At 44.8% G+C, this 22,418-nt stretch overlaps 1 protein-coding gene across 1 annotated transcript in view; it reads left to right on the top strand.

The window, feature by feature from the left end:
- Positions 1-22,418, top strand: part of Bpifc (BPI fold containing family C) — a 59,251-nt gene that overhangs the window by 23,003 nt on the left and 13,830 nt on the right. The window contains exons 4-13 of the mRNA XM_075954796.1: positions 1,132-1,255; positions 3,763-3,883; positions 7,375-7,503; positions 9,146-9,301; positions 9,405-9,468; positions 11,191-11,251; positions 16,519-16,610; positions 18,321-18,497; positions 20,480-20,533; positions 21,770-21,940. Of these exons, the coding sequence (XP_075810911.1) occupies positions 1,132-1,255; positions 3,763-3,883; positions 7,375-7,503; positions 9,146-9,301; positions 9,405-9,468; positions 11,191-11,251; positions 16,519-16,610; positions 18,321-18,497; positions 20,480-20,533; positions 21,770-21,940 (1,149 nt within the window). The remainder of the gene's footprint in view (positions 1-1,131; positions 1,256-3,762; positions 3,884-7,374; positions 7,504-9,145; positions 9,302-9,404; positions 9,469-11,190; positions 11,252-16,518; positions 16,611-18,320; positions 18,498-20,479; positions 20,534-21,769; positions 21,941-22,418) is intronic.

The following is a 22,418-nucleotide window of genomic DNA, read 5'->3' as shown; positions in this document are numbered from 1 at the left end:
TCCTGCCTGGCTACTGGCCAGTCAGCATTTTATTAAAATACAAGTGGCAGGGTACAGACCATTATCTCACAGCAGTGCTAAGGATGACCCTGTGGATTGGGTCTGGAGGTACAGGGCTAATTATGACGTTTTATCACAGAGAAAGAAACCTTGACTAAGACACATTCATTATGAAAGTGTGGCAGGGAGGTGTAATGAACCATGCATTCATGAAAGGCAGAGAAGAGGATATTGTCACAGAGGAAAGAGGAGCTGACCCGGGAGAATGAATTCACCCAGTAGTCTATGGATGGGTGACTGAATGCAGGAATGGGAATAGGAGATTACACACACACACACACACACACACACACACACACACACACACACACGGAGAATTGACAAAGGCTCACAGGTGTGTGAGGACTGATAAATCAATGAATAGAAAGCCGATGGTTCTGAGTAGGCTATTTGGAACACCTACCTTGAAGACGGGGTATAGCAGCTGAGAAATACAGAAACAATGAAAGAAGATTTTCGTTTGCTTGTTTTGACGTTTTAATTTGTTTTGAGACAGAGTCTCAAGAACTCATTAAGTTGCCAAGGCTGGCCTTGAACTCCTGATCTTACAGCTTCAGCCTCCTAAATGCTGGGGTTGCAGGTGTGCGCAACCATGCCTGGCTTAAATGAGATCTTGACTGCCATGCTAAGTGCTTACATCCAGTCCTGCAGATAAAGGGGAGCTACCAGTAGTCTTTGAGCAGATGAAAGATTGTTTCATGGCCATAAAGCTACATGACTTATAAGTTAGTTCTAAAATGTATTTGTTCCACACCTTATCCCACACAGGATCCCTTCCAGGGTATATGCCTACCAGGGCTATTTTATTGCATTGTGTTATAAACGTGTGTGTGTGTTCGTACAAACATCCAGCTCACCCTCTAATCTGTGAGAAACAGGTCATCTCTACATCTACAACATGTTTTTGCTATGTTTAATACAGAACATGGATGGATGGGTGAAGGCATCAATGGATAGGTACAGTTGGAGAAGTTAAGCAATGAAAATAAGAAAGCCTAGAAACACTGGGTGGCACTGGCCGATGATGACGTAAAAGGATTAAAGGAACTCTTAACTGTTGATTCACTGCAGATGCGAACAAAGCAGGTCCCAGTCCTCTGGGCATGCTTCCTCCTGTGGAATCTCTTCGTCTCCTCCTCCCAGACTGCTAATCCTGGAATCAAGGCAAGGATCACCCAGCGTGCACTAGACTATGGTGAGTTGGATACATTCAGGAGTCAGGCCATAAGTGCTCTAGATGCAGCCCATGTTCCAAACCAGCAGTTTGTGAACTGGGTCTGAAATGAAAATCTAACCCCCTATGAAGCTGTACCAGACACCTGGGAAGAAAGTGTTACCCACAAAATAAATACCCTGGTGGAAGGTATATTCAAACACACAGCTGTTCTCTCTCTCTCTCTTCTTCCCACCCCCACCACAATATCAGGGCTCCAAATAAAAATACATTAGAAAGAGTATCATGACCTGTTCCTTTAATCCTAGCACTCCAGATACAGAGGAAGGATCTCTGTGGCTCTGAGGACAGCCTGGTCTACATAGTAACTTCTAGGCCAACCTGGGATACACACTGAGACCCTGTCTCACAAAGGGAGGAAATCTACGATCCTCTAAATCATATACTAAATCTATTGTGGGGACAGTCTTGACACATACAGGCACACCACACAAACTCTTATTAGCTGGGCTGGAGAGATGGCTCAGAGGTTAAGAGCATTGCCTGCTCTTCCAAAGGTCCTGAGTTCAATTCCCAGCAACCACATGGTGGCTCACAACCATCTATAATGGGGTCTGGTGCCCTCTGCTGGCCCGCAGGCATACACACAGACAGAATATTGTATACATAATAAATAAATAAATAAATAAATATTTATAAAAAAAACAAACTCTTATTAGCTTAACCTTACCAGTTATACACCTCCATATTTTTATAGTGCATGATTTTTCTGGGCTCATTATTAATAGCATCTGCTGGGTATATATCAAAGAGGAACAAGCAATAGTGGTACCCACCTCTCGGGTGTCGTAGGAACTGAGTGAATTAACATGTATGAAGCACTGAGAACAGGGCCTAGTGAAACGAAATGCCTAGAAAATATTAGTGACCATCCTCTTCCTATGTGTGAAGAGATCCCTTCTTGGCCACTGTCATTCCCATGTCACAGACGAGGAAACGGAATGATGCTGAGGCTGAGTCACACAAGCTAGCGAGTGACAGTGTCAGGGCTCAAGTCTAAGCCTAATGTGGCCTTTGGTTGTTACCGTCAACCCCTTCATGCTCTGTCTAGATGACAACAGTATCTGCAGCATTTTATAGGTTACGGTCTGCTCCTCCTCTCCAGAGGGGATGGAACCGCTGAAATGAACTTGAACACAAAGTGAGGAAACAAGACAAGGTCGCATTCCTTTACTTTAATATTTTATTGCATGTAGTGTGTGTGTGTGTGTGTGTGTGTGTGTGTGTGTGTGTGCATGTCGGTACGTGTGCCATAGTGCACATGAGATGGCCAGAAGACGACTTGTTCACTCCTTCTACCGTGCAGACTCTGGGAATCCAACTCATATCAACAGGTTTGGCAGCAAGCCTCTTTACCTCCTAAGCCATTTAGCCAGTCCTGGAAGTTACCTTTATCAAGATATTCCCCACACATACACACAAGCTAAGAAAAATGTGTACTGGGAAGCTTCCAGACAAAGAAATGAGTGAGTTGTTCCTGGACAGATCAGAAGTAGTAATCAGTCACCTCTTCTGAGTTTGGGGTCCTGCGGAGAATCTAATGTGACTCCTTTCCAACGATAAATGGAACGCTATACCCACACAACCACTCACTGTCTCTTATTAGAATTTCAGTGGTTCAGTAGTTCCCTAAGACTCAGGATCCCTTCACGAAACATCTGAGTTCAAATAATCTGCAAAGAAAGAAGAATGGAAATAACTTTGTGAAATTGGCCATAGCCTAGATTCTGGAGCCACACGGCCCAGAATTTGGTTCATAGATCTCCAGGACCCACACTTTCCTAGATGAAAAATAATCTTTCACATCTGAAAGACGTGCCTGGGGACAACTTGTAGCACAAAGCTTGCTCTATGCGGAATCGCTATGGTACGGTTTGCGAGTTGGGCAAGGGCCTGGAGATTGAAACACACACACACAGGGAGACAGACAGAGACAGAGAGAGAGCCAAGAATGCCCCAAGAATGCTCACTTTATTGTGTCCAGGGCAGCTTATATAGGGTCTTCTTGACTAATGGCCATGCCCTAACTCTCAGCTGCAAGCCCACCAGAAACCACTCTCCTGCCATTATGAACTCCTGAGGGTCTTGTGCTCAGAGCAGCTGCAAGCACAGGGAAACAAGTTGTTTACTGAGGCAGGCAGGGGGTCACAGGAAATTCAGGGTCTGGGGGTCCACAGTCCCTAACAACTGTACCATCCTTTGAAGGATATCTTCTATTGTGTCCATCCCAGCCCTGGCCATGTAATGAAAACTTCTCCTCAAGTTAGCCTGTGGTCTCAGGCAAGGTCCTTCACCTCTCTGAGGAGCAGAGTTTCCGTATGCGAAGCAGAGACAATACCCCCTTTGTCGGGAGGCTGTTCTCTTACCTCAGCATCAGGTCTTACTCAATGCTGGCGTCTGTAGGGTTAGAGATATTACATCACTGTCATCTTCCTTATGTAAAGGAACACTTCCTGTTTTCCTCACAGGTGTTCAGGTTGGGATGAAGATAATGGAAGAAATGGCGAAGGAAATTGTCATCCCAGATTTGAAAGGCTCTGAATCTCTTGAGTTTCTGAAGATTGACTACGTAAAGTACAACTTTTCAAAGTAAGGGATATATAGTGCATTGTCTTATATCACAAGGGCTCAAAACCAGTGGAGAAAACTTTAGCAGCCCTAACTTCTTTATCTTTTTTCTGCTTCGCCATCTGAGTTCTGACTTCTGTTCCCCAGTTTGCCTCAAGCCCCAAGACAGCGTCTATGGTTCCAACCATCTGGTGTATATTTCATGTAGCTAGAAGGGGGAAAGGCACTGGGGAAAGACTCTTAGAAGCTTGGTTAATTTTCTCATTCTTGAGGTTTTGCTTGAGGCTTTAACATTTAACCACATGCCATCTACACAACAATGAACAGAACTTAGTCGCATGTCCAGGATATTTAGGGAAGAGGAAATGGATATTCAGACAGCAATTGGGATCCAGTAAGATCCCCAAAGGAGGGAGAAGATGTGTTTACCAAACTGGTGATCAATCTTAAAGGGGAAAGAAGAAGCCGCTTCCTAAGGAGCTGTTATGTTTCATCATTTTCCCCAATGCTTTCCCAGCTGTCTATTGCTCTAACCCTTTGCAGTAATAATCCCCCTAATTTAATGACAACCCCTTATAAAACCCACAGGTATTTTTGTTGCAAGGGAGTTGGCACAGGGAACGTTCCTCGCAAATCTCCTCACCTGCAGAAAGCCAGCTGGTCAGCATGTGTTTATTGAACAGCTGCCTCACTCAGGGCTTTGTTCTAGACACAAGGAATGTTCTAGTGAATATAAGTCCTCTCCCTTGATAGTTTGTGGGAGAGACGGACATATATATATATATTTCCAAAGATAATCATTTACCTACAGTGGTGATGACACAGCAGAAAAGTACAGGGAAAGCTATATAATAAGTTCTGGAGAAGGGGAGAAATGGGCATTCTCACGTGTTGCTGGCGTGAGTAGATAGATCAATATAATTTTAATCCTGTGCTATCTAAATCATTCATGGGCACTGAACATTTGAAATGTGACTTGTATAACAGAGAAACTACATTTTTATTTACTTTGTTTTACTTCGTTTTCATTTAAAACGCTGACTCTTAGCTGACTATTGTGCTGCATGCTTATAATTCCTGATCTGCATAAGCCGGGTGCGGTGGTACACACCTGTACTTCTAGCACTTGGGGGGTGGAGGCAGGAGGATCAGGAGTTCAAGATCAACCTCAGCTTTGTGTCACATTCAAGGGCAAAACTGACACACAAAAGACCAACAAGGAAATGCAAACAAAAGTTCAGCATTGCTGATTGTCTGGGAGAAGACATATCAATCCACACTGAGAGTGGTTTTTTCCCACCTCAGTTAGCCTAGTCTAGAAACTTTCTAAGAGACATGTCCAGAGGTTTGCTTCCCAAGTGATTCTAGATCATATCAAATTGAAAAATCAACATTAACCATCTCAGTATGTTAGTCTTTGGCCCGGGACTTCTACTCCTCAGGATCCTCCCTGGGAAAATATAGTCCACAATTTATGTGTAGTAGGGTTTTCTATACGGCATTGTTTATATGATGGAAACAGCCTAGAGAAGGACTTTGGTGTATTCTGTAATGGTTATAAAAATGGATTAATGAGGCATAGTGCCATACACCTTTAATCCTGGCACATAGAAGGCTAGAGCAGATCTACATAGTGAGTTCCAGGATAGCCACGGCTACATAGAGAGATCCTGGCTTGGGGAGAGGAGGGGAGAGTGGGTTAGACTATAGGTGTCAAATGAGCATATTTCTAAAGCACTGATAATTCTGAACCTCTGCTGATTCTCTTTTCACGGTGGGACTCAGGTGTGTACAGTAGCGGACAGGTGGGAGACGGTGAATAGGAAGGGAAACAGCGGTTTCATTCGTCAGCTAGTGCGTGTATGTTCTTCTAGACTTTTCCCAGTCTCAGTCCAGAGCAGTGCCTTCGTCCTGTGCAGCAATGAGGTGTGGATTACCTCATTTCCATGTCCTCTTCCCAACCTCCCTGTGAGTAGCACTCCTTTTTGGACCATTGTCTGAAAGAGGGAAAGCTGCTTGCTCAAGGTTGTACAACTAGTACAAACCTTGGCTCCGGGTCAGATACTCATTGTACAATACACGGAGTGGCATGACCCAGTGACTAGGAGTCCGAAGTCAGATTGCAGAGGATTTCAGATCTGGTTCTACTGCTTATGTATGACTTATGGGCTTTTCTTATCTTCTTATCTCTGGCTGGAGTTTGCACATACACCAGAAGCCTACAGGGATACTGGGAGGGCCAAACTGAGCTGCGCTGTCGAGTGGTTGCCAAGAGGCTGGGCAGTTTGGAATCGCCCAAATCACAATACTTTGTCATTGCACATATATCTTCTATCTCCGTGGATTACAGGCAAGCCCACTGCTTTACGGGTCCCTGAGACAACCTGTTCGACCACTCAGGGATTCTTACAGAAGCTAACTCTTTTCAGCTCCATGTAGGGGTACCTGACAGCAGTAGGAGGAAGGCATGTTTGTTGTCCCAGTGAGTGGAAGTGGGGGATACAGCTGACATGTGTGTCAAATGCCTGGCAGTGTACTTTGACCATCCCCTGAAAAGCAGCTGCTTCTTCAGAATTACTGATGTCATCCCCTTAAAGAAACGCTGAAACTGGTCTAAGAACCAAACAAACCATGATGGCAATATTGGGCCTATTTTTGTTTTTAAAGGAACCCAAAGGGCTGGAGAGACGGCTCAGTGAACAAGAGTACTTGCTACCAAAGCACAAGGGCTTGATTCAAATCTCAAACACCCATGTAAAACACAGGCTGGGCTTTATAGACCTGTAACACAAGCCCTGTAGGCACCAGAGACAGGAGGATCACTTTGCTGGCCAACAATCTACCTCCAAGTCTCCAGGAAACAAGATGGAGGCAGTAGGACGGAACACCTGAGTCCTCTTCTGGCCTCAGTGTGTACACACATGCATATACTGCGCGCACACACACACACATACACAGAGAGGAATGCATATACCACACTCATAGGCATGCATATACCGCACACACACAACACACACATAGGCATGCATATATCGCACACACACACACACACACAGAGAGGCATGCATATACCACACACAAATAGGTGTGCATATAACACACACACACATAGGCATGCATATACCACACACAAATAGGCGTGCATATAACACACATACACAGAGGCATGCATATATTACACACTCTCACACACACATACACACACAGAGGCATGCATATACCACAAACACACACAGGCATGTATATACCATACACACACACACACACACACACCAAAAAAAAATTGAGAAACAGATCATTTGATTACGAATTTAGTTTTAAACTTGATTGCTTCCTCCCTCAACTGCATCTTGCTAAAACGGATGAGGCCGTACCCAGACACCCCGCTAGGGAGCTGGAAGACCCCTTCTTCTGTAGGAATTTGCAATCTCAGGGCAACTCCAGCCTCCAACCTTGCTCTCCTTAGGAAGTTCAGAAGTGTTGCCCTTACTTTCCCGCTTCTTCTTTTACAGCATAAAAATCAAAGCCTTTTCGATGCCAAATACATCACTGGCCTTTGTGCCTGGGGTGGGAATCAGAGCACTGAGCAACCACGGCACTGCCAACATCAGCGCCAACTGGGAAGTCAGGGCTCCGCTTTTGTGAGTATCCTACGGACATCCACTCTGTTCTGGGGGCAATGCAGACAATGCGCTGCTGTTTTCAGTGTAGGCTTCTTTCTCTCTGTATCCATACCTTGTCAAGAGCGCTACCAGGTGAGAGTTGATGCAGGAAACCCCTGCTTAGAAGGGAGGTGGAAGGTGGAGGAAAGGCACCCTCCCATAGAAGCAGAGCAACCAAGCATTCCAGACTTCCTAAGATCCCAGCATGATGACGCATGCCTTTCATTCTAGTACTAGGGAGGCAGAACCAGGAAGATCTCTGTGAGGTTGAGGCCAGCCTGGTCTACAGAGGACAGCCAGAACTACACAGTGAGACTCTGTCTCAAAATCACCCTCCAAAAACAAAAATCCTAAGGACTAGAGGCCCAGCTATCTGGAGAGAAATTCCCCATATTTTCCACATTTTAGGTCCACTGATCTAAACCAGATGTTTAGTGCATTTTCCCCACCTGCAGGCTCAACTGATGGGAAACAGCTTCCTGTCTCACATGGAGGTTGGAGGATGGTGTTTGAGCCTCACTCTTCCCCAATCAAAAGGTCTCTGTGCCCTCAAACAGAAGAAAAAAGTAAAAGGTTGAAGCCAGGTGTGGTGGTTCAACTTCTGTAATTCAAATCCTTTGAGACGTTGAGGCAAGAAGACTGCCACTAGTTGGAGGCCAGCTTGGGCTCTGCAGTAAGCTCTTGACCATCTGGGTTACAGAATAAGATCATGTATAAGAGAGTAGAAAAAGAAAGGAAGAAAGCAGAGGAAGAAGGGAAGGAAGGAAAAAAGAACAGAAAGAAAGGAGCTGGGTTTGAGAAACGGCTAAGTGGGTAAAAGCACTGACTGCTCTCGCAGAGGACCTAAGTTCAGCTCCCAGCACCCACACAGTGGCTCACAACAGCCTGTAACTACTGATCCAGGGGCTCTGGTGTCCTCTTCTTAGGCACCTCCATGCACATGGTTGGAATAAATAAATAAAAAGAGAAGGAAGAAGAAGGGAAGGAGAGAGAAAGAAAAGTTGAACTCAAGGTATACCAACAAACCAACTTCTATGGACAAGTCATTGATGTAGTGTAATGGTTAGGTCTGTCTTGATTGGCACCTCAGAATAAATACATTTAATTATTCATAAGGCTACACTACAACCATTTATTATCTATGTATCATTTTCCCAAGCTAATAGATTGTAGATTGTTTCTCCATAATCAACATAGATTCATATACTTCCTCACTTCCTTGATAATTTAGCAGCATGTGTTGGGAATTATTCTGTGGAGGGCCCTTGCAAAGTCTTCAGTGACACATGCTCCATTCCCTCACGGCCATAGTCTAAGCATCCCTTCCCCGTGTTCACCCATCCCAGATGTTTACCTGGTGTTCTCTCTCAAACTGAATCCTGTACATAAGTGGTGCTCTGCCATTGTTTAGCCACTTTCAGCACCAGAGCACTGGGAATGACCTATGTATAGGGTCCCCTAGCTGTCCATTTCCACGCTCGCCACGTGATTTGTTAAGTCTGTTGTCAGTCCTAGAGACTCTGGTGGGAACACGGCAAAGTCCCTGTCCCGAAAGAACTTAGAAGACCCATCTCCATGTGTGGCCCAGATTTGGGTAATCTTTCCCTTTCTCTCCATATAGCCAAGATTCAGGAGCTGCTGATCTGTTTCTCTCTGGAATCTACTTTACTGGCATCATGGTCCTCGCCCGTAATAACGTTGGTCATCCAGTCCTGGAACTCCAAGACTGCTATGTCCAAGTGAGCCATGCCCGAGTCTCATTTTCTGGAGGCCTTAGGTGAGTGACAGCAGCCTGGTGGAGCCTCAGGCTACCACTCAGAGAAGTTCCCCCGCTGGTGTTTCCTGACCCCTGATAAGCTCCCTTTTTTCGTTTTTCCTAGTGTCCTGTATAACTCCTTTGCTGAGCCCATGGAGAAACCCATTTTGAGGAATTTGAATGAAATGGTGAGTCTTCAGAAGTTGGACAACTAAGGTCAAATGATATCGGTGGGCCTATCATACTTTAATAATTTTTATCATAAACATTTATTGAGCACTAACTGTATGCTAAGCACCATCCAAGACCCAGCTAAAGTAGGAACTACTGAGAACAAAAGAAACAAATATTGGTTAATTTAGAAAACAAACAAAAACAAAACAAAAAATCCTTAGACTTGTAAAACAACAACGGAACCAGGTCTTGAGTTTAATACATGGTTACATGATAATGAGATGGAACTGAAGGGGTTCAGGGAACTGGAAAATTTCCTGGAAGACGTGTTTATTTAGGGAACTGAGCCTTGAAATATAGGTAAGATTTGGGTAGGTGAGGAATGGGGAGGGTGATAACAAGTATTCCCAAGAAATACATTAAGAATGCTCTTGGGAACAAGGGGCTGGAGAGATGGCTCAACAGTTAAGTGCACTGACTGCTCTTCCAGAGGACTCGGGTTCAATTCCCAGCACCCACATGGCAGCTCACAACTGTCTGTAACTCCTCTTTCACAGGATCTGAATCCCCCATATAGACATACTTGCAGGCAAAACACCCATGTAAATAAAATAAATAAATAATTTATTTTTTAGAAAAAAAAGAATGCTCTTGGGAGGTAGAGACAGGAGGACGAGAAGTTCAAGGCCATGTACAATTACACAGCAAGTTTGAAGCTAGCCTGGGCCACATATGATCTTGTCTCAAAAAAAAAAAAGGCAGCAGCAGACGTACCAAATACTGAGCCTGAGCTAATAAGCAGTCTTCTCTAGACTATTTCAGTTTCTCCTCACAACTTAGTGAGGTAGATATAACAACCATTCCCACGCTGTAGATGATAGAGTATGAAAGCAGAATACTGATAGTTTCGACTCCGGGGGCTTGACTGCCTTGCCTCTGCTAAAACCACCATGCTGCGTGAGCATCGACGAGCATGTGCCGACACACCAGTGTTTGTAACTTAGCTAGATTAGTTAGAGTCTCTCCGGAGTCTACTTTGCTGGCCTTCACCCCCTCCGGAAAGGTAGAAACAGGACTGAGGATGTCTCAAGGTAAAGATCTTGCCTCGTATGCATGAGGGGTCCTGGTTTTGTTCCCTAGCACCACATAAACTGGACGGGGTAAGGCATCCCTATAATGCAGCACCTGGAAGGTGGAGGCAGAAGTATCATAATTTCAAGGTCATTTTAGACTACATAAAAAGTCTAAATGTCAACATGGGCTAAGTAAGACCACATCTCAAGGAGAGGAGAGGGAGAGGGGGCAACAGAGTCCTCAGCGGATCCCCAATCTCACGATCTCTCCAATTAGCCCCAGTGAAAGTGAAGCCACTCCAGGCAGGACTTAGCGTTGCTGATGCAATGGGAGCCAGTGGCGCCCAGTCAGCAAAGACACAGCCGCTCTCGCAGCAGGTTCCTCAGGTGTGACGCCAACACCGTGGACAGAGCGCAGGCCTCGACACATCCAGAGAGGAGAGCCAGGCTCTTTCAGTGGGCTAGCTGGGTGTGGTTTCAGTTGCTCTGCAGCTCAGCGGGCGGCACTCAGTGACACACTGCCCACACCCGCGGAGGTTGCAGGCCAAGAGCGTCAGCTAACTTAGAGGAGCATTGTCATGGCAACAGGGATAATGTCGTCTCAGCAGAAGGCTTGCCTTTCAACATGGCAACGTGATTTCTCAAAATTTTCTTTTGGTCCAGCTCTGTCCCATGGTCATCAATGAAGTGGAAGCCCTCAATGTCAATATCAGTGCCCTGGAGGGTGAGTCGTGGAACTGTCTTCTAGATAGTTCTCTCCAGCTTCAAACCTTACCCAGCCTTTTCTGATAGGCCATGAAGCACCTATTCGTCACTCTGTTCTTCTGCAATTAAAGCCCCGGGACTCCATATGGGACAAGCCCTATGCATAGCACGTGTAGTTCTTGACCATTACCCAGCTTTGTTACTGCATCAGAGGAGGGTCTCAGGGATAAGTGGGCAGAGCTAGGAAGAAAAGCCCTCCAGGCTCTAATCCAAGGTTTGGCACTAAATCTGTCTCCTTGGCCAGGTTATCTGCCTAGCCTTCTCTGACCCCTTTCGGGGGCTGCCTTCCGTATGTAGCAAGCCCACACGTCAGTCCACGTTCTGTCTCTGCCTCTCTGTTTCACACCTTAGCTTCTCCTCCTCTAGCAATCAAGCTGCCTGTGCTCCCAATCTGGATTGTCTGGGTCCTTTACTGTGGCTGGGATTGGATACCAGAAGTTGGATGAATTATAAACAACAGAAGGGTATTTGTCACGTGGTCTTGGAAGCTGAAAAGTCCAAGATTAAGGACTTACATCCGGCGATGGTTTCCACGAGGAGTCACAACGTGGCAGAAGGGCAAGTGGGTGCCCACGAGACAGAGACGAAATCAAGTCAAATGTGTAACAAACGCACTCTGATAGCCATGGACTGGGTACTGTTCCATGGCCCAGTCACCTATGAAAGCCCCACCTCCCAATACCAGTTATATTGCTAACTAAATTTAAGTGTGAGTTTTAGAGGGACGTTCAAATCATAGCGTGTGTGGAGAACAGTCAGGAACAATATATCACGTGCTCCAAGGTCCTGAGGTAGGAGTGCGCTGAGTGCAACAGAGGGGTTGAAGGACTAGAGGGAGGGCCTGGTGAAGGGAGTGTGAGAACTGAGTTTGCAGGTGGGGGAGGGGTGGCTAGACTTGTCAGGGATCTGGAACACTGCAAAGCCTATCTCTTAGTCTGAGTCACTCTGGTGTCCCAGATAATAACAGACAGGATGGAAGAGGGAGGTGGCAGCAGAGAGACCATTTTAATGAGTAGAACAATGACCCTTAGGAGCAAGGACTGCAACTAGCCTCGGGTGGAGTGACAGAGAGGGAAGGCACGTCCCTGTATTCCATGCATACCTTGTAAGCAGACAGCGGTAATTGCCAGCAGGTCAAATGTGGGTCATGGAGGTATTCAGGAGGGATCTCGGGGTTTCACCCTGAGCCAGCGGAAGACTGTGTGGCAGGACCATCATATCAGCTTCAAGGGGGGGTTCTTTCTTTCCTGGCCATGTGTGTGTCCCCTCCTCCTCTGGACTTTAAGATCCTTGGGGGCAGGAGCTTTGCTCTAACATCAGGCACAGGGCCTGGCTGCCAGGTCGGTAAATACTGAACTGATGAGAGAATGAAAGGAAATGGACAAAGGATGGGTGAGTGGGTGCAGATAGAAAGGAACCGAGTGGATCGGAAGGAAGAAGAGAAGGATGGGCCCCATGTGTTGTGTATCTTGGGCTAGTGTCTTCATCCCCAGACCTCACTGCCTTCACTGTTAGGAATCCCCATCCTGATCGCCTCACAGAGGGTGATGGGATCTATGTAGACCGGGCACTTTAAGAACATTTTAAAAGCTATAGTTAGGGCTGGAGACACCGCACAGCAACTAAGAGTGCCGGTTGTTCTTACAGAGGCCTAGGTTTAATTCTCAGAATCTACATCTGGTGGTACATAGCCACCTCTAAGTCCAGTTCTGGGAGTTACGACGCCCTCTTGTGCCCTTCATGGGCACCTGCACACTGGTGCACATACAGACAAGCAAGAGCACATAAGTAAAAATAAATCCTAAAAACGTGAAGGCCATGGTGATGGCGCTGTGTTCTTACTAACTCAGCAAGCTGCTTCTCCTCCTGCTGCTTCTAATCCGGATCTGAAAGAAGGTATCCTTTTGTGATGTTTAGGTGATCCTGGGGTACCTTCCTCTAGAACCTGAAAGAAGTCCTCAGATCACAGAGTATGGAGTAGCCAGCAAAGCAGCGTCTCACACCAAATTAGAGCCCAAGTGCTGCTAATACCACCTCAGACATGGAAATCTTTCCTCCCAGGAACTCTGCTCACTGGTGTCCCAGGCTCCCTTTTCCTTTGGCTTTGTTCTGAAAATGCAAACACAAACGTTTCATTCAATTAATAGCACCATGTGTAAGAATTTCATGGCCTCTCTAACTTGGTGTTTCCTTTCTCATAACATCTCTTTTTAAATAAATTCTCTCTGAGCACTCGGAGGGACAATAAAGGTAAATTATGAATCAGGCCAGTCTGGGCTACAGGGACTCCCAGGCTATCTTGGGCTACAAGAGAAGCAAAAGTATTTTAACTACAATAATGATGCATACTTATTGTCTCTAAAAAATGAAATTCTAACTACATAGAATCTCTAACATTGCAATTGGAAGCCTCTCAATCTGATATTATGATTTAATATTGATAAGGATATTTGTGTTAATTTCTTTGTTTCATTTTTCCCTTTATTGGAAATAGATACTTCTCTCATATGATATACCCTGATTGTGGTTTCTCCTCCTTCTACTCCTCCCAGTTCTTCACCACTTACCCTCCCTTCTGGATCTACTCCCTTTCTGTCTCTAGTTAGTAAAGAACAGACTTCTAAGAGATAACAGTAAAAAAATAACAAAACAAAATATAATAAGATGAAGCAAAACCCACCATACTGAAGTTGAACAAGGAAACCCAACAGAGGGCAATAGTTCCAAGAGCAGACACAAGAATCAGAGACCCATTCATTCTCATACTCAGGAGACCCATTAAAATACTAAGCTAGAAATTATAATATAAATGCAGAGGACCTGGTGCAGACCTTAGGCCCTATGCTTGTTGCTTTAGTCTCTGAGCTCATATGGGTCTTGCTTAGTTGATTCAGAGGGCCTTGTTCTCCTGGTGTTTTTCATCCCCTCTGACTCTTACACTCTATGCGCCTTCTCTTCTACAAGGTTCCCTGAGCTCTGAAGAGGGAGGATTTGAAGGAGACCTCCCATTTAGAGCTGTGTGTGTGTGTGTGTGTATGTGTGTGTGTGTGTGTGTGTAATGTCTGGCTGTGGGTCTCTGCATCTAGTCCCATCTTCTGCCAGTAGAAGCCTCTCTGATGATGACTGGACAAGGCATTGATCTATGAGTATAGCAGAATATCATTGATACTATTTTTTATACCAGTAGTGTTTGGTTTTACCCTAGGTCTCTGAGCTATCTAGTCTCTGGTTCTTGTTTCCTAAGCAATGTCAGGTATGGGTTCCAACTCCTTGAGTAGGCCTTATTCAAATCAGACATTGTTTGGCTACTCCCACAATTTCTACCCCACAATTGCCTTATTATATTTTGCAAGCAGGTCAAATTGTAGGTCAAAGGTTTTGTGGCCGGGCTGGTGCTTATGTTTCTCTTTGGGTAGTGTGCAGGGTCCTTTTCCTGCATCATAAACATTAGAATGGAGAGACGAAGGATCCATGTAGGCATCAGCTCAATTTCTCCATGTTCGATGAGTTCTGTGGGTGTTGTCCTTGGCAGTGGGGCCAGGATGTCAGTTCTCAGAAAACAATCCATCATTGTCTTGGGAACAGCCTGGGTTGTTTGAGGACCTCTATGGGACCAGTCCCTGTTGCGGGATATTTGATCACACTGTGTGAAGATCTCTGTTTTACTTCACCTGCCTAAGATACCTTCTGACTGATTTAATAAAGAGCGGAATGGTCAATAACTAAATAGGAGAGGGTAGATTGGGCTTCTCCAGGGAGAGAGGGGAACTCAGGGGAAGAATCAGAGAGGGAGAGATTTGCCAGCTAGAAAAAAAGAAAGTAAAATGATGTACTGTACTGAGATAATGAGCCACATGGCAGAATGTAGATTAATATAGATTAATATAAGTTTTAAGAGCTAGTTGGGAACAAGCCAAAGCTAAGGCCAAGCTTTCATAATTAATAAGAAGTCTCCGTGCCATCATTTGGAAGCTGGTTGTCCAAAGAAAGACCCGTTACATTGACTACATTTGGCTAATTCCTGTCAACTACTTGCTGGCTCTGCCTCCTGACCCAAGGTTGATTTTGTTAACACAGCCTCGGGTTTCACAGTGCAATCTGCCAGATGTAATCAGAGATGTAGCAGCGGGGCAGGGAAGGATGCAGCTGGCCTTCAATTGCAGCGCTAGGGATAAACCTGGAGACTGGATTTAAAGGGGAGGAAGGACCAGTGAGGGTCTTGTCTTGGCTTACCTGTTTCCCTGGCCTGCTCAGCACGTGTGTTCATGTGTTCGCAATGTTGAAACCCACAACTGTGTTGGAGGCTGGGATGAGCCAGAGGAAGGAAAACTGGGGGATGGGAAGATCTTTGTGATGATCCCTTGAGGATGGGGTTAGAGAGGAAAGGGGGACCACAGCCGGTGTTCTGCTACAGGGTTATAGATGAGACTGGGGAAACTCCATCTGGGGGGACAAAAGGAGAGGTATGCGTCTGCCTTCAGCCTAATTGTTTGTTAATTTCTTCTTAAACCTAGAAGCCTGGGAGATGATGATTCAGGGGGTGTAGTTGCCTCCCACCACCCTGACAGCCTGAGTTCAGTTCCTAGGACCCACATGGTAGAAAGAGAGTCAACTCATACAACTTGTCCCTCTGAGCACCACACACATTTGTATGTACACACACACACACACACACACACACACACACACACAATAAATAAATGGACTGATTAAGTAATGTAAAAATATTTTAAATAGAACCACATGGGCCAGTGAGGTGGCTCAGCGGGAAAAATGCTAACCACACAAGCCTTACAACCTGAGTTCAATCCCCAGAACCCATGGGGTGGAAGGAGAGAACCAGCCCAGAAGTTGTCCTCTGTCTTCCACACCTGCACGGTGATATGTGTGCACCCACAGCCACACACACACACACACACACACACACACACACACACACACACACACACAATAATGATGAAGTCTTAAAAATTAAAAAAGAAGGATCGCACACGCATTGTGGTGTGTGAATGTTTTGCGGACAGACGGATGAAAAGCGTGTGTGAAAATTTTGCTAATGTTTCTCTAATAGTTGAGGAAAATATTTGCTTTTTTCTTTCTTCCTCTTCCTGAGTTTTCAAATGTATGCATGTTTCTTAGAAGAAGGGGAAATTGATGTTTCAAACATAATTCGTAGATTAAGGTTGTAATGAACACAAAATTTCCTTTTTTTTTTTTCTTTTTAAGTTTTAACCAAGATTGACAACTACACTGTGCTGGATTGCTCCCTGATCAGTCCTCCTGAAATCACGGAGAACCACCTTGACTTGAACTTGAAGGTATCTATGGTTCTAGGACTTGAAGGTAACGATCCCTCTGGCTATGGGGAATATTTGGAGGACAAAAATTACGTGCAGAAGAAAATGTGCAAGTATGTATTTATTGTGCAAGTGTGTGTGTCAAGCAATTTCATTTCCTGTAGTACCTGCCTCATGCTTGCACCCTTTCAAAAGACTCCCAAACCGTTTCTTGATGGGCAGATGACTGTTGTCCTTGTACTTATGTCTGTCTTCTTAGTGAGGAATATCAAGATATTTTACCTCTTCCCTCCTGGAAAACATTTGAGGCTAGGAGCCTTCAAGAAGAATGACCACATTTATTAGGACTGAATACATCAGGAGGTACTGAGAAGAGGCTCAGTTGGTACAGACCTTGTCACATAAGCGTAAGGATCTGGGTTCAGTCTCCCAAAGCCCAGGTGGTAAAGGCCAGGCAGAGATAGAACAATCCCTGGGGTTCATTGGCCAGCCAGCTAGGTGAATCCTCAAGCTCCAGGTTCAGTGAGAGACCCTGACTCAAAAAATAAGGTGGAGAGTGATTAGGGAAGACATTCAACATCAACCTCTGGAGTACACATACACACTTGCACGTACATGCACTCACATGCGCATGCATACACACGCACAGGCACCCCCACGTGCATGTGAACACGGCACACACTCACACATGCATGAGGAATCTAACACATCAATGGTTTGTACAGATTGGCAGATTTTACTGAGGCTGTTGACCTCCACTGAAATAAATGTATAGAAATAGTGGTTACTGATCCTGGAAAAGCATCATTTTTGCTTATGCTTAATCTTATCCAAATTAATATCACAGTCTTTTTGTTCCGAGACAGGGTTCTCTGTATAGCTCCGACTGTCTTGGAACTCACTGTGTAGACCAGGCTGGGCTCAAACTCACAGAAATCCACCTGCCTCTCCCTCTGCCTCCCAAATGCTGGGATTAAAAATATGCACCACCATGCCCAAAATATTAAAGTTTTTAGAATGAAAACTGGTTTATATTTCTTTCATTCACAGTGTTTCAAATCAGTTAAGTGCTGTTCAAGACAGTACATTTAAATAATGCTTAATACCTAATAAGATTAGGATTGACCATGTCTCAAAAACTCTTAATTAAGCCATTTGGAGTCTGTGTTTCTCAGAGTAGTTCTGTGTCTCCCCAGTTATCCAGCAGTGTATTTTAAAGGTCTAGAGCTGGGCATCTTGAAGGCTAGTTCATAGATGTTCCTTACATGACTGCACGTCCCTCCTAAGAGAAGTTCTAGCTCGAGCATCTCCAGGAGCAACATCCCAATAGTGTGAACAGATACACATGAAAATGCCCAAGACTCTTCAGAGTTCTGGGCTAGGGGGGAACGGCTCCACTGTTGAGTACAAACTGCTCTTTCAAAGAACTTGAGCTCTGTTCCCAGCACCCATACCAAGTGGCTCACAAATTGTAACAGTTTCAGGAGACCCAACACCTCCAACCTTTGAGGGCACCTGCACTCACGTGTCCATATTCACACACAAAATAATTTTTTAATCTCAGAGCTCCGAAACATAGCCGCTAGGCAAGGAGCCTAAAGACCTTATGCTCTTGTCCTTATCAAGAAGCTACTGGGATTTTCTTTATCCAGACTTGAGAGGTCCAAGTTTCTTTGTCTGATACATTTGCATTTTCACCTGGTAACTGGTCTTCGTTTCTGCTTCCCACAGGGTGCGTTCTACCCCGTGGAAAGCCTCGTTGACCCTCCCTTCCTACCAGCCCCCTTCGAGCTCCCTCAGAGTGGGGACTCCATGCTCTACATTGGCATCTCCGAGTATTTCTTTAAATCTGCATCCTTTGCGCACTATGTATCTGGGGCTCTTGGTATCACGCTGTCCACCAAGGAGGTAAGTAAAGCCTTGAGGTGGGGGCTGTGGCCACCATCTTGAATCTTTTTTTAAATAAGTGTTTCTTTATAAACTTCTCAGTCACAGTTTTGATTCCTTGGTCTTTTTACACCATCACTCCTAAAAAACATAGTGAATGAAGGTTTATAGAATGAGTGTTATTCTTATTTTAGAGAGGGGATTGCTGGGTTTCCAATTCTTCTGATTTAGTCTTCTTCACGATGTCTAGCCACTATTCTAGAATACAAAGATATAAATATCTCTCCACCACTCATCATCTGTGACCCTTTGTCAATTCAGCCTACTTCTATGCATTGGTTTCTTCATCTGAGAAAGGGGGCTGAGAGTCCCACACTCTTAGGGTCATAGCAGTCACTAAAGAGTTTAAACACATATGGCTTCTAGAACAACCTCAGTACAGAGTAAGTGCTCTATAACTGTTGCTTATGGGTTATTTCACCACCACCACCACCACCATCACCACCATTACCACCACCACCATCACCACCACCACCATTACCACCACCACCATCACCACCACCACCATCATTGTCATCACCACCATCATCACCACCACCACCACTACCACCACCATCATAACCACCAGCACCACCACCAGCACCATCATAATCACCAGCACCACCAGAACTACCACCAATAACAACAACAACCACCACCCAATACAACCACCATCACCACTATCACCACCACTACCACCATCACCACTACCACCACCATCATAACCACCACCACCATCACCACCGCCATCACCACCACCACCACAACCATCACCACTACCACCACCACCATCATAACCACCAGCACCACCAACACCAGCACTACCACCAATAGCAACAACAACAACAACAACCACCCAATACCACCACCACCACCATCACCACTACCACCATCTCCATCCTTGTCCTCATTATACTGGTATTGTACCAGTATAAGGATTTCTCCTACTGGTAATTACAACTGATTTACACCAGCAAGCAGGAGTGGTACAGATATTTATTGATTCTCTCTGCCATGTTACCTCTCTTTTATCACCTTCTCTGGATAGTCAGCAAAAAGTGCCAGTTTATTTTTTAAATGATTCATCTTATTTCATGTACATTGGTGTTTTGCCTGTGTGTATGTCTATGTGATGGTGTCCAAGCACCTGTAACTGAAGTTAGAGACAGTTGTGAGCTGCCACATGGGTGCTGGGAATTGAACCCGGGTCCTCCAGAAGTGCAGTCAGTGGTCCTTAACCACTGAGCCATCTCTATTTCTCAAAAGCACTCATTTTAAATCTTCGCTTTCTGTGCGTTATAATTGTACACATTGCTGTCATGGTGAGGACAGCGGCACTAGACTCGAAAGAAATGCTCGCCAGGTAAATTACTTAAGCAGCTCATGCTCTGGAGATCTCTGAAAATGAAAACAATATCTTGAGAGTTACTGCTAATGACTGTAGAGTGCTTGAAGAAAGATCGTGCATCTATGAGACAGTGTTCTCCAGTGAAGAAGGGATTTCTCTAAAGGCATATGACTTTGGGCAAGTCTCTTGCCTTTTCTGGGCATCAGGTTCCCTAAGGTTGAGCTATAAGATGAGGCTAAACATTTTGTGGCTCCACCTCTTCACAGTTCACATTAGAGAGAATTCTACATTTTACCCAAAAAGACAACCCAGAGAAAATGTTGCAGTAAGGGGCTGGAGAGATAGCTCAGTAGTTAAGGGCACTGGCTGTCCTTCCAGAAGACCTGGTTTCAATTCCCAGCACCCGCATGGTGGCTCAACCATCTGTAACTATGGTCGCATGGGATCCGATGTCCTCTGCTGGTGTACAAATGTACATGCAGATAAAATACAGATAGATAGATAGATAGATAGATAGATAGATAGATAGATAGATAGATAGATAGATAGATATTGCATAAATGAATAAATCTTTTTAAAAGTCTTGCAGTGACACAGTGCTTCTTTTCTCTCTTAGATTTCCAACTATTTCAATCAAAATACCCAAGGAATTGGCAGTCTGCTCTCCAAGGTGAGTGCTCACGTTTTGGTCCTCAGCGATGGGTGTATTGTCATTGAAGTCACTTCCAGGAGACTCTTAGATTCTCTACATTCTCTTTTCATCCAAGCATAAATCAATCCATCTTTATATTCTTTTTTTTCTTTTCCTGCTTCTCTTTTCTTCCTTTTCCTCCCCACCCTCCTTCTTCTCTTTCATTTCTTGAAAATGTCTTAATATGTAACATGGGTAAACTTGCAGTCCTCCTGCTTCAGACTCCCATGTGCTGGGATTAAAGGTATATACCACCATACTTGGTCATCTTTCCATCCTACAAGATTTTTCTCTTCCTAATCAAATATCCAGAAAGATTTCCTAAATAAATACCATTAAAGTACAACTAAAGGTATTGCAAATTCATAAAATAATCAATCCATAAAATTCCACCACTCTTAAAATAATTTACTTAAATATAAAAATGATTGGCTTGAATGGAATATTTAATCCTTAAATTACATCATTCATTCATTCATTCATTCATTCGTTTACTTATAGGCAAGGTCTCACCATGTAGTTAGTTCAGGCTAGACTGGAACTCTGTATTTAACCCAGGCTAGTCTTTAATTTTTGATCCTCCTGAGTCTTTTTTCCAAGTGCTGGGATTACACATGACTTTAATAAGACAATTATTAATATCAGCCCTTCATAGCATTCTAGGTATCATATATAAGGGACTTACAGGCTCAAGTTTGCCTTAGAAGAGCAAGCTGCTTCAGAGAAAGGCACTCAAGGTTGGTGGATCTTGGCTTAAATTTCAGTCTACAGCTTATTCTGTGATAACTGTGAGCGAAGCACTTGGCCCGTCCACAACTCAACCTCCATTGTAAAACAGCACTCCTGATGGGTGGTGGCGCACACCTTCAATCCCAGCACTTGGGAGGCAGAGGCAGGTAGATCTCTGAGTTCAAGGCCAGCCTGGTCTGTAGAGTGAGTTCCAGGACAGCCAGGGTTACATAGAGAAAGCCTGTCTTGAAAAACCGAGTAAGTGAATAAATAATAAAAATAATAAAACAGCACGGCTTATAGAACCTGCCTTGGAGTTTTATGAAGAGTAGATAAGAGATAATAAAGTAACCGTTATTCCCAGTAAAGAGGTGTTTTCTTTTTTAACTGCATGTTGCAAGATTTAGCACAAACCACTCCAGGCTTGTGCCTTCCCCTCATCAGCTCCTGACTCACTATCTCTGTTTCTCTCCCCGAATGGGACAGATTGCAGAGATCTATGTCCTATCCCAGCCATTCATGCTGCAGATCATGGCCATGGGGCCTCCTGTGATCAACTTACACCCCAACAATTTCAGCCTGGAGTTCCCTGCTTCTGTCATCATGCTCACGGAACGGCAGAACTCCACCATTGAGCCCATCGTCTCCATGGACTTTGTGAGTCTGGGGATGCAGGAGGGAAGCCTCTGGGTACCAGTCCTGTTCCTGCTGGGAATCACTGGCCAGCAGCCTTTAGATGTTTGGAGTGAAGGGTGATTTCTTTTTTTTTTTTTTTTTTTTTGGTTTTTTCGAGACAGGGTTTCTCTGTGGCTTTGGAGCCTGTCCTGGAACTAGCTCTGTAGACCAGGCTGGTCTCGAACTCACAGAGATCCGCCTGCCTCTGCCTCCCGACTGCTGGGATTAAAGGCGTGCGCCACCATCGCCCGGCTACAGGGGTGATTTCTAAATTAAGAGTAGATACTGGGACTTCCTGAAACAGGCCCACCTGCTCATATATGGAAGTGCCCCTATATGGAGATAGAAGCACTCATGACCCTGTGTGTAAAATACCTCACTGACCTCTACTTCCCAGGCTCCCTTCCATTTACATTAGAGACCTGTAATCAAGTCAAATTTCCCTGACCAATGAAAAGTT

This window comes from Microtus pennsylvanicus, chromosome 20 (assembly GCF_037038515.1).
Source record: "Microtus pennsylvanicus isolate mMicPen1 chromosome 20, mMicPen1.hap1, whole genome shotgun sequence".
Lineage (NCBI taxonomy): Eukaryota > Metazoa > Chordata > Mammalia > Rodentia > Cricetidae > Microtus > Microtus pennsylvanicus.
This window is presented reverse-complemented; position numbering and strand designations above follow the sequence as displayed.